Consider the following 10,000-nt stretch of genomic DNA (forward strand, 5'->3'; position numbering starts at 1 on the left):
AGAATCAGACCCAGAAATGAATGCATTGTGAAAAAGAGAAAGATGAGAAATAAACAGATTGAAAGATAGGTGATACAAAGAGAAATAGAGGGAGGGAGGAAGAGAAAGACAGGAGGATTGGGGAAATAGGCCCAGTAAGCCGGAGAATGAGACAGATGAGTCAAAAGAGGGTAAGGCAGGGAGCCAAGGGGGAGGGGGACGAGAAGATGGAGGAAGAAGAGGAAGAGGAGAAGAAAGAGGAGAAGGGAGGAGGAGGAGGAGAAAAGGAGGAAGAGGAGGAAAGAAGAGAGAGAAAAGGAGGAGGCAAAAAAAGGACCAGAGAGGAGAAGGAGAAGAAGAAGGAGGAGGAGGAAGAGGAGGAGGAGGAGGAGAAGGAGGAGGAGGAGGAGGAGGAGGAGGAGGAGACAGAAAGGACAGAAGAGGAAGAGAGTAGAGGAGAGGAGAAGAGAGGAGAGGAGAGGAGAGAAAAGAATGCTAAGGGAGAGAGCAAGGGATTCTGAGAAGACACAGAAAGACAAGAGCTGAGCCTCTTGGGGGTGGGGGTGAGGGGGCGGAGGAGCGGGCGGGGACCAGGGGGCCTCTTTTCCCTCTCAGCAGCCCCAGCCCCGGGCCCGCCCCGGCCCTCTGGCTTCAGCTCTGGCCCCTCCGGCAGCCGGCGGACAGTGGGTTAAGGATTGGGTGATGTGGGAACTTCCGGATATGATCACAGAGAGAGAGAGGAGGGAGACAGAGGGGAGACAGACACACACACACAGAGGCAGACAGCTGAGCATCCACTCAGCTGCCTACCAGCCCCCACATCAGGGACCCAGGGGCCCGGCCCAGCCCCTTGCCAGTGGGGCCAGTCCCCCCACGCCGGTCCCTTCCTCTCAGCCTCCCTCCCTCTCTCCCTCCTTCCTTCTCTGATCTGTCTCTTTCTTTCATTCTTCCTGTCTCTCCCTGAATCTTTCTCTTTCACTGTCTCTCACTGGATTCCCTGAGCCTCCAGTTCTGGGGTACTGCAGGGTGACTGGGGCTCGGGAGAGCCTTTCCTCCCCCATCCTGGGGTCCAGATCCACCCTCCAACTCTCTCCTGCAGCCCGGGATGTCCCTGGGGCCAGGGCACTGACCCCTGCGGGTTGGGCAGGAAACTGTGCTCTGGTGTCCTCATGACAGAACACTACGCCCACCACTGAGCAGAAAGAGGGGGCCCTGGGCTGTGGGGGGAGCCTGGGGGGCAACCGGTGTCCCCACTCGCCCTCCACAGCCCAGCCCCCGGGCCCGGATCTGGCAAGGGACAGACATTGGAGCTGCCTGACGTGGGCCCCACTTCTGGGGGCCCATGGCCCAGAGAGTAAGTATGGATGCATGTCCCCAGTCAGCCAGCATCACTGAGAGCTTACCCTTCCTTCCTATCCATCCAGTCTCCACTTCCCCAGCTCCTTGTTCCCACATCTTCCTCTCTCCATCCCTCATTCTCTCTCTCCCTCTTTTCTTCCATCTGTTCCTAATTTCTGCTTCTCCAACTCTTGCATCTATCCCTATCATTCCCTCCTCCATTCCTGTCCCTATCCCACTGTTCCCCCTTGCCTCTATCCCTCATTCTAATGTTCCCCCTCTCTAGCTTTCTGTCTGTTCCCCCTCTCCTCCCTATCCCTCTTTCTCCCATCCTTGTCTGTCATCTTTCTATCCTCTTTCCTTTTCTCCATCTCACTCTCCACCTCCTATAACCCACTGAAATGTTGCCCCCTTCCCTCTCCTCCCATCTTCCCATCTATCATCCCTCTGACTCAATTACTCTATCCCTCCATCTCCAGCTAATTTCATGCCATATTTATTCCCTAATCCTCCATCCCTGAATACTTTCCCCCTCTCTTTTTTCCATCCTTCTACCTCCTCCCCCTCCAGATCTGTCTCACATTCTCTGCCCCCCTCATTTTCTATAGGACCCCTTTTCTCTGTCCCTACTCCTCTGTCCTCATCCCTCTGGCTCTCCAGTTACATCTCTGCTCCTACCCTTTGGTCCCCATCCCTCCTTCCCTCTCCCCCATCTTTCCAACCCCTCAGGCTTCCTAACTCTCCCCCAGCCCTTTTTGCTCATATTATCGTCTGTTTCTCTCTCCCTGCTCACACTCCGTGCTCATTTTCTCCCCTATCTCTCCATCTCTCCATGCTCATCATTCTCTTCCCAGTTTCTCCATCACTTGACTTTGTCCCCATCTTTCTACTCCACCTTTCTCTCTCAATCCTTTTTCAGGCTCTGTCCCCTATCCCAACTCTTCGATTGACTCAGATCTTTCTATCCTTGTCGTTCCTTTCTCCATCCTTTCCACCCACCTCTGTTCCTGTCTTTGGTCTTACATCTCTCTCCAAACTTTCTCCACTTTCCTCTGTCCCCCTTCCCAAAGTTCAGTCTTATATTCTCCCATTCATTCCCCATCCTTCTTTCCCTCTAAATGTCTCTCTTCTACCTCCCAGATAAGCCCTCTTTCTCTACATATTTGTCCCCCATGGCTGTCTCTCCATCTCCCTCAGGTATCTCTTGTTCCTCTGAGTCTCCAGTTTTCTGTATATACTCCCTCTGTGCTCCATCTAGCTCATCCCTCTGTCCCCCATCTATCTGCTCCATTCCTTTCTGTTTCAATCCTCTGCCCAAATCTTTCCCCCAAACTCCTGTTGAATTGTCACTCATATTTCTGTCCCCATATATCCCTGTCTCTGTCCCTATCTCTCTGTCTCTCATTTCTATTTCTCCACCTCTGCCCCATTGGTCTATTTGTCTCCTTTTTTGTCACTCATCTGCTTTTCCTCATTTACTTCAATTCTTATCCCTTTATTCCCATCCCTTCTTCCTCATCTTTCTGTGTCCTATTCCTATCCTTCAGTCCTACATCCCTCTTGTTTTCCTTCACTCCCATCTCTCACTTGTCTCACCTTTGGTCTGTCCTTTCATTCTCTTAGCCTCTCTCTCTCTCCCATCCTTCAATCCTCATCTCTCTGTCCCTCTTTGCTCTTTATTTGCATCTCTATACCTCCATTTCTCTTTCCCACTATCCATCCCTCTGTCCATCTATTTGTCCATTATTCCTCTGTCTCCGAGCCTTATGTTCCCATTCTCCTATTCGAATTCCTTTATCACATCCCTCTAATTCTCCATTTTCGGTTCCCCTATTTCTCTTTTTCTTCCATCCTTCCATCAATCTATTACTTCTAACCCTCATATTCATCTTTCCTCACTTTTCTCCACCTCTCTGTTCCCTCAGTCCTTCTGGTTTTCCATTCCTGTTCCACATTCTTCTTTTCTTCTAACCTATTTCTCTGGTCTCCATTCCTCCTTTTTATACCCCTATCCCTCTATCCACTTGACCATTAACCATACCATATTCCTCTGGCCCCGTTCCTCTGGTCCCTATTTGTTTTTCTATGGTCCCCATCCTTCTTCAATGGCTGACTGCTGCCCCCCTCTATTAGAACTTCATCTCTGTTTTCATCCTTCTGATCCCTAATTCTCTATCCCATTTCCCTCTATTCTTTTATTCTATATTCCTTAGCCCTTTCTCCCATTCTTTTCCCATTTCTTCTCATTTCCTTTTAGCTTTCTCTATATTATCCCTCTGTCTCCTCCTGATGTTCCTCCAATTTTAAAAATTCTGCCCCCTTTCCCTCCCCCATATGTCCCTACCTCTCTCTTCTTCAATTCTCTGGCACAATTTCCCTTGAATTTCTTTCTCTCTATCCCACATCCCTCTATCTCCATCCCTCTGTCATCCTCTGCTCAACCTGTATACCTTATCTCCTTGTCCCATCCCTCTTCTATTCCCCCTATCAGTCTCTTTTCTCTCATCTCTCTGCTCCAACTAGACTGTTCTCTAGCTCTGTCCCCCATCCCTCTCTACTTTATTTTTGTTCCTCAACCCTCTGTCCCCATCCCTTTGTCTCCCATTCCTCTGAATTTACTCCCTCCGTCTCCCATGTCTCTGTCCCAGTTCCCTTCATCCTTCTAACACCTATCCATCTGTCTTCTCTGTTCCTCCACTCTATCCCTTCGGCTCTGTCCTCTTCTTTCTGTCCTTCTGTCCCATCATCCTTCTGCCCTTCATTCTATCTTCTCCCCCCCCCCCCGCCTCCAGCCCATCTCTTTGTTCCATGTTTGTCCCTGATTTTGAAGAGTGTGTGTGTGGGGGGGGGGGGGGGGGGGACAAGTAACAGGAAGAAGAGTTCAGGTTGAGCCCTGGAACACCTAAGGGAGGAAGAGAAAAGGAAAGAGCAGAAGGTCAGCTCCCTGAAGGAGAGGCCTGTCAGTCAGTGTCCTTTCCGAGTCCCCAGGCTTTGCCCCTCGCATCCTGTAAGATGGGAGGGGACACGCACTGTTCTTCAGCTGAATAATTGGGGGGGGGAGTTCTGGGCCGAAATAGACTCCTTGAGGTCTCCCACTGTCAAAAGAAAAGTTTGGAGCTCTGTGAGTGTGTGTGTGTGTGTGTGTGTGTGTGTGTGTGTGTGTGTGTGTGTTGTGTTTTAAAGAGAAAGCACAATATGTCTGTGTGTTTGAGTGTGTCTCCCAGGCTGCGTGAACCAATCCGTGGGGCGGTGAGCAAAGGCATTTGACTTTATTTGGATTAGTGTTCTGCCAGCAGAGAGGGGCCTTAGTCAAGTTGTTTGGGACACACGCACAGTCTGCTGCCAAACTGAACTGAAATGAAGAGGATGGAAAGGAAGTCGTTCTCTTCCCCCTCCCCCCAACACACACGCAGAAGAATATGTAATGAGAAAAAGGCACCTCAGAGCGAACGCAGCAGGAAGCACACTCAGAAGCCAGGTGTTGATCCATACACCTGTCTCTGGAGGCTTGCTGCTATTGTACTTTCTCTGTGTGTGTGTGTGTCTCTTGTGTTCATGTGTGTATGAGTGCATGTGTCTCTGTGTGTGTTCATGGGTGTGTGAGTGCGTGTGTCTCTCTGTGTGTGTGTGTGTCTCTGTGTCTGTGTGTGTTCATGTGTGTGAGTGCGTGTGTCTCTGTGTGTGTTCATGGGTGTGTGAGTGCGTGTCTCTCTGTGTGTGTCTGTGTGTGTTCATGGGTGTGTGTGTGTCTGTGTGTGTTCATGGGTGTGTGTGTGTCTGTGTGTCTCTGTGTGTGTCTGTGTGTGTGAGTGCGTGTGTCTCTGTGTGTGTTCATGGGTGTGTGAGTGTGTGTGTGTATCTGGGGGGGGGTCAGGGGATTCCTGAGCTTGGGGATTCCAAACTCAGACTGATTGATCGGTCCTGAGCCATCCCCGAGGGATAATGAATCTATCTCTGACGCTTTGAAAGGAAGGGAGGGAGGGAGGGAGGGAGGGAGGGCACAGAGATACAACTAGAGACAGAAAGGAGGGTTAGCTCCACGGAGAGAGACTTAACCAGACAGAGCAGAGATGGAGATGGGGGAGGGGAGGAGCGCCTCTCTGCAGACAGAGACCCAGCCCTAGAGACAGAGACAGCTCCATACTGACAGAGACAGTGATATGGCCGAGACAGCAGCAGAGACGGAGATGGAGGAGGCCGGGCAGCAGGAGAGACCAGAACAGCTCAGAGACGGACTAAAGCAGCTGGGGGGACCGGAGCCGACCCGGAAGAAGGGACAGACCCAGGGCAGACGGAGACCCAGCGCCAGAGACAGCGATAGGAAGCGACGGACGAAGCGGAGATACCGAGGCAGCAGCTCCCGCAGCACAGAGAGGGAAGGGCTTTGGGGTGGCCGGGGGAAAGGAAGAGACCGCTGTCCCAAGGCTCCCTGCACACGCCCCCACGTCCGGGGTACAGGGAGGGACCCTCTGATGCTGTTTCTATCCCTCCCCTCCCGCAGTATGATGAGCTGCCTCAGTATCCCGGCGTGGACAGCGCAGGCCTGGCCACCTTCTCGGAAGCGGCGCCCCGGGGGAGCGGGCGGCCCGCCGTGCTGCCCCAGGCCTCCTACGGCTCCGCCCCGCCCCCAGGGCCGGCCCGGAGCCGGGCGCGAGGAGGAGACGGGCTGAAGAGCGAGAAAGATGAGATCTACGGGTGAGGAGGCTGCCGGGCCCCGGCCTCGGTGGGTCCCCGGGCAGTCCGTCGGGGTCTCCCTCCGCCGTCCCTCCGCTCCTGCCTCACTCGGGCCCCCGGCCCGCGCCCCGCCTGTTGAGCCCCTCCTCTCCCCGCGCCTTGCAGGCACCCGCTCTTTCCGCTGCTGGCTCTGGTGTTCGAGAAGTGCGAGCTGGCCACGTGCTCCCCGAGGGACGGCGCCGGCCCGGGGTCCGGGGGCAGCCCGGGCCTGGGGGCGGGGGCCGACGTCTGCTCCTCGGACTCCTTCAACGAGGACATCGCCGCCTTCGCCAAGCAGGTGCGGCCCTCGGGCGGGAGCCGCCGGGCGGCCTGGGGGTGGGGGCGGGGCTGGGGGGCGGCTGAGAAGCGCACTGGGGGGGGCCCCCTTCTCCTGCCACGCTCTCCCCTCCGTCTCAGGTCCGCATGGAGAGGCCGCTGTTCTCCTCTAACCCAGAACTGGACAACCTGGTGAGAGCTCAGCCCTGCTCGGACCCCAAAGCCCTCCGGGCAGCCCCTCCAATCACCCGGGGGAGGGGCTGGAAGAAGTCACTGGGCTTCCTCCCCTGCCGGCCCCGCCCCCAACCCTGGCTCCAGATCTCCCCCCACAGCCCCCATCTCCGACACTTGTGTCTGTCTCCAAGTCTCTCTCTGCCCCGCCTCCCCCTCCTCTGCCTCGGTCTCTCCGCCTCCTGCCCCCTCTCGCCCTCTCTGCCCCCGGCTCTGTGTCTCTGTCTCCCCTCAGATGATCCAGGCCATCCAGGTGCTCCGGTTTCATCTGCTGGAGCTGGAGAAGGTGAGCGCCCGCCTTGCCCCCGCCCCCTGCCCCGCCTCCTCTCACCTTTGCCCCGCCCCCCCAGCCGCTCCCTCCCCCTCTCACCTCTGCCCCGCCCCGCCCCCTCTCACCTCTGCCCCGCCCCCCAGGTACACGACCTGTGCGACAACTTCTGCCATCGCTACATCACCTGCCTCAAGGGGAAGATGCCCATCGACCTGGTCATCGAGGACCGAGACCGAGACGGAGACGAGCCCCTCGTGCCCTGCAAGGCCGACCTGGACGACTTCCCGCCCCCCGGGCCGGGCCTGCCCCTCCAGGTGCCCTCAGATAGAGCGCGGCCCCTCCTCCCTCACGCAGCGGTTCAGCCCCAGAGAGCGGCGGGCCGGGCCCGGGAGAAACAGGACTTGTGGGGCTGGGAGAGCCCAGCCAGGGCGCGGGCTGCCTGAACCGCCTTGGGTCTCCCTACACTTCAAGGGGCCCCAAGCCTCCAGCCCCCCATCATTCTCTCTTCCCCGCAGAACAATTCCTGGGCTCGGGACCACAGTGACAGCGGGTCCGCGCCCCTGGGCACGCCGGGGCCCTCCAGCGGAGGCCTGGCCTCCCACAGCGGGGACAACTCCAGCGAGCAGGGTGAGGAAGGGCCCGAAGGCCGGGACGGAGCCCGGGTCCGGGGGGAGCTTCGGGTGAGCGCAGCCTTTCTCCCCTCAGGAGATGGGCTGGAGACCAGAGCGGCCTCCCCCAGCTCTGGGCCCGAAGACGACGAGCCTGACCACGACCAGAGGCAGAGTAAGAAGCGCGGCATCTTCCCCAAGGTGGCCACCAACATCATGAGGGCCTGGCTCTTTCAGCACCTGGCGGTGAGCCTGCGGGAGGGGGCGCTGGGCACAGCTAGCGCGGCCCACGGTGAATCTGGCCGGCGGGTCCTCCCTCAGCTCGCCCCCCACGGAGTCCTCAGGCTTCAGGAGCCCCCGGGCTTGGCCCGCCTTACCCCCTTCCCGGAGCCCCCAGCACCTCTGGGCTTGGCGCAGGGGAAAGAAAAGCCCTTAATCCCTTCCTCTGCTGGAATCTAAAGATGTCTGGGGGGTCCTGAGCTTGGCCACTGCTCCTCTTTCCCTACGTGGGGGGATGACTCCCCGTCCTTCTCCCCCTCTCTATTGCCCCCAGCACCCCTACCCCTCTGAGGAGCAGAAGAAGCAGCTGGCCCAGGACACCGGCCTCACCATCCTACAGGTCAACAACTGGTGAGGAGCTCCTGGGGGGAGAAGGGGAGGGGCCTGGGGGGCTCCTGAGGGCATGAGGGGAGGGGGCTGGGGGGCTCCTGAGGGGAGAAGGGGGTGCTGGGGGGCTCCTGAGGGCATGAGGGGAAGGGGCTGGGGGACTCCTGAGGGTACAAAGGGAGGGGCTGGGGAAGCTCCTGAGGGCATGAGAGGAGGGAGCTGGGGGGCTCCTGAGGGTACAAAGGGAGAGGCTGGGGGGCTCCTCAGGGGCAGCAGGGGAGGGAGCTGCAGGAGGTACCTAGGGTCTCCCCTTCCTTCTGGCTCTATCTCTCTGCCCCCATCCCTCCTCACCACTTGCCTGCCCACCCAGCTCTCGCCCAGCCCTCCCACTGTTCACTGGGCCTCCCTGAACCTGGCTGTCTCTCCCTGATTTCATCCGGGTCTCCTCTTTCTCCCATGTTTATTGCTGTCTGTGAATCTTCTCCCACAGGTTCATTAATGCCAGGAGGCGGATTGTGCAGCCCATGATTGACCAGTCCAACAGGGCAGGTGTGTGCGAGAGTGTGTGTGTGTGTGTGTGTGTGTGTGAGTGTGTGTGTGTGTGTGAGTGTGAGTGTGAGTGTGTGTGTGTGTGTGTGTGTGTGTGTGTGTGTGTGTGTGTGAGTGTGTGTGTGAGTGTGAGTGTGTGTGTGTAAAAACAGGACTTGGAGCAGGAGAGGGACCTTAGGGACCATCCAGCTCAATCTCCTTATTTGACAGACAGGGAAACTGAGTCCTAGGAGGGGAAGGGAGTGACTGGCTCCAAGCCCCCAGCTGCCCCGGGGGCCCCTCCCCTTCCTCACCTCTCGCAGTCCTGGGCTGTCACTGCTGGGTGGGCGGCTGCGCTAAGGGATGGTGTCCTCCCCCTCACAGGCCCGGGCACAGCCTACAGCCCAGAGCACAGCGCGGCCCTGGGGGCCTTTGGGCCAGACCAGAGTCCGGGCCCTGGGCCCCCCATGAGGACCACTGGTAAGCCCTGCCCCCACCCAGCTCCTCCCATTCTCAGACTGCAGAGATCTCCCCATTCTCCCAGCCTCCTTTGGGGGCCCAGGGCTTATAAATAATGCATAAGCTTCCTTTGCATGCAGGAGGCCACACTTCCCTAGTCCCACCCACTGTCGCTTCTTAAAGGGCCCTGCACCTTTTTGATGGGGGGAGCTGGGAGGGGGGGGGCTCCTTCCTGCATCTCTCATCCCCAGGGTCCATGGGCATGAGTGTGAGCTTGGACAGGCAGTGGCACTACATGTAGCGGCACCTGCAGCCTCACCCACTGATGGTGAGTGGCCCTCCTTCCCAACCCCCTCCCCCCCAGTCTCCTTGTATCCCCAGCTCTTGGAGCAGTGGGGGAGGAGGCTGGGGGGGGGCAACCTCCTGGGCACTATCTGGGAGGGTCCGGTGAGAGGGGTGAGCCTGGACTGCCCACCAGCCCCCCAGGCTGCCTGGCTCCTTCCCTGCCCATCTCTGCTTCTCATTCCCCCTCTCAGTCCCTCCCCAAACCCTGTCCCTCAGTTTCCCTTTCTGTCTCTTTCCCGTCCTGTTTCTCCTTCCCCTCTCCCTTCTTTCTCCCTGTCTTTCTCTCTCTTTTCGTGATCTCTTACTGTCTCTCCTGCTTCTTCTCTTTCTCTGCGCCCGTTCTCGGTGTCCCCGGCTCCTGTCCCCGAGATCAGGGAAGACAACAGAACGTGAAGGGAGGAAAAGACAAAGAAGGGAGATCTGGGACGGCCACGCTCCTCTCCATCTCCTGACCCTCGCAAACCCTTCTTTCTCCAAAGCCAGGACTCCTTCTCCGTGGATGTGGGGGGTCCTGAGAGCTGAGCCCCCCACCCCCGGGGCTCCCAGCCAGGGCCCTGCCTGATGCAGGCCGGGCCCGATGCCCTCCCATCTCAACGCCTACCTCCCCGGGCTCCCCGGGCTCCTGGGCTGGGACTCGCTGCACACT

At 57.9% G+C, this 10,000-nt stretch overlaps 1 protein-coding gene across 4 annotated transcripts in view; it reads left to right on the plus strand.

The window, feature by feature from the left end:
* The first annotated feature begins 549 nt into the window (after positions 1-549).
* Positions 550-10,000, plus strand: part of MEIS3 (Meis homeobox 3) — a 13,693-nt gene continuing 4,242 nt past the window's right edge. Inside the window, exons 1-13 of one of the 4 annotated variants that reach the window (XM_074306930.1) lie at positions 550-1,333; positions 5,819-6,012; positions 6,157-6,328; positions 6,448-6,498; positions 6,773-6,823; positions 6,952-7,122; positions 7,324-7,435; positions 7,514-7,662; positions 7,970-8,046; positions 8,513-8,571; positions 8,935-9,030; positions 9,261-9,337; positions 9,724-10,000. The exon at positions 9,724-10,000 is cut by the window's right edge and continues 1,468 nt beyond it. In XM_074306930.1, coding sequence (XP_074163031.1) covers positions 1,322-1,333; positions 5,819-6,012; positions 6,157-6,328; positions 6,448-6,498; positions 6,773-6,823; positions 6,952-7,122; positions 7,324-7,435; positions 7,514-7,662; positions 7,970-8,046; positions 8,513-8,571; positions 8,935-9,030; positions 9,261-9,310 — 1,194 coding nt within the window. In that variant the 5' untranslated portion in view covers positions 550-1,321 and the 3' untranslated portion in view covers positions 9,311-9,337; positions 9,724-10,000. The remainder of the gene's footprint in view (positions 1,334-5,818; positions 6,013-6,156; positions 6,329-6,447; positions 6,499-6,772; positions 6,824-6,951; positions 7,123-7,323; positions 7,436-7,513; positions 7,663-7,969; positions 8,047-8,512; positions 8,572-8,934; positions 9,031-9,260; positions 9,338-9,723) is intronic. The other 3 variants (XM_074306931.1, XM_074306928.1, XR_012488631.1) reach the window with 3 other exon arrangements.

This window comes from Sminthopsis crassicaudata, chromosome 3 (genome assembly GCF_048593235.1).
Source record: "Sminthopsis crassicaudata isolate SCR6 chromosome 3, ASM4859323v1, whole genome shotgun sequence".
NCBI lineage: Eukaryota > Metazoa > Chordata > Mammalia > Dasyuromorphia > Dasyuridae > Sminthopsis > Sminthopsis crassicaudata.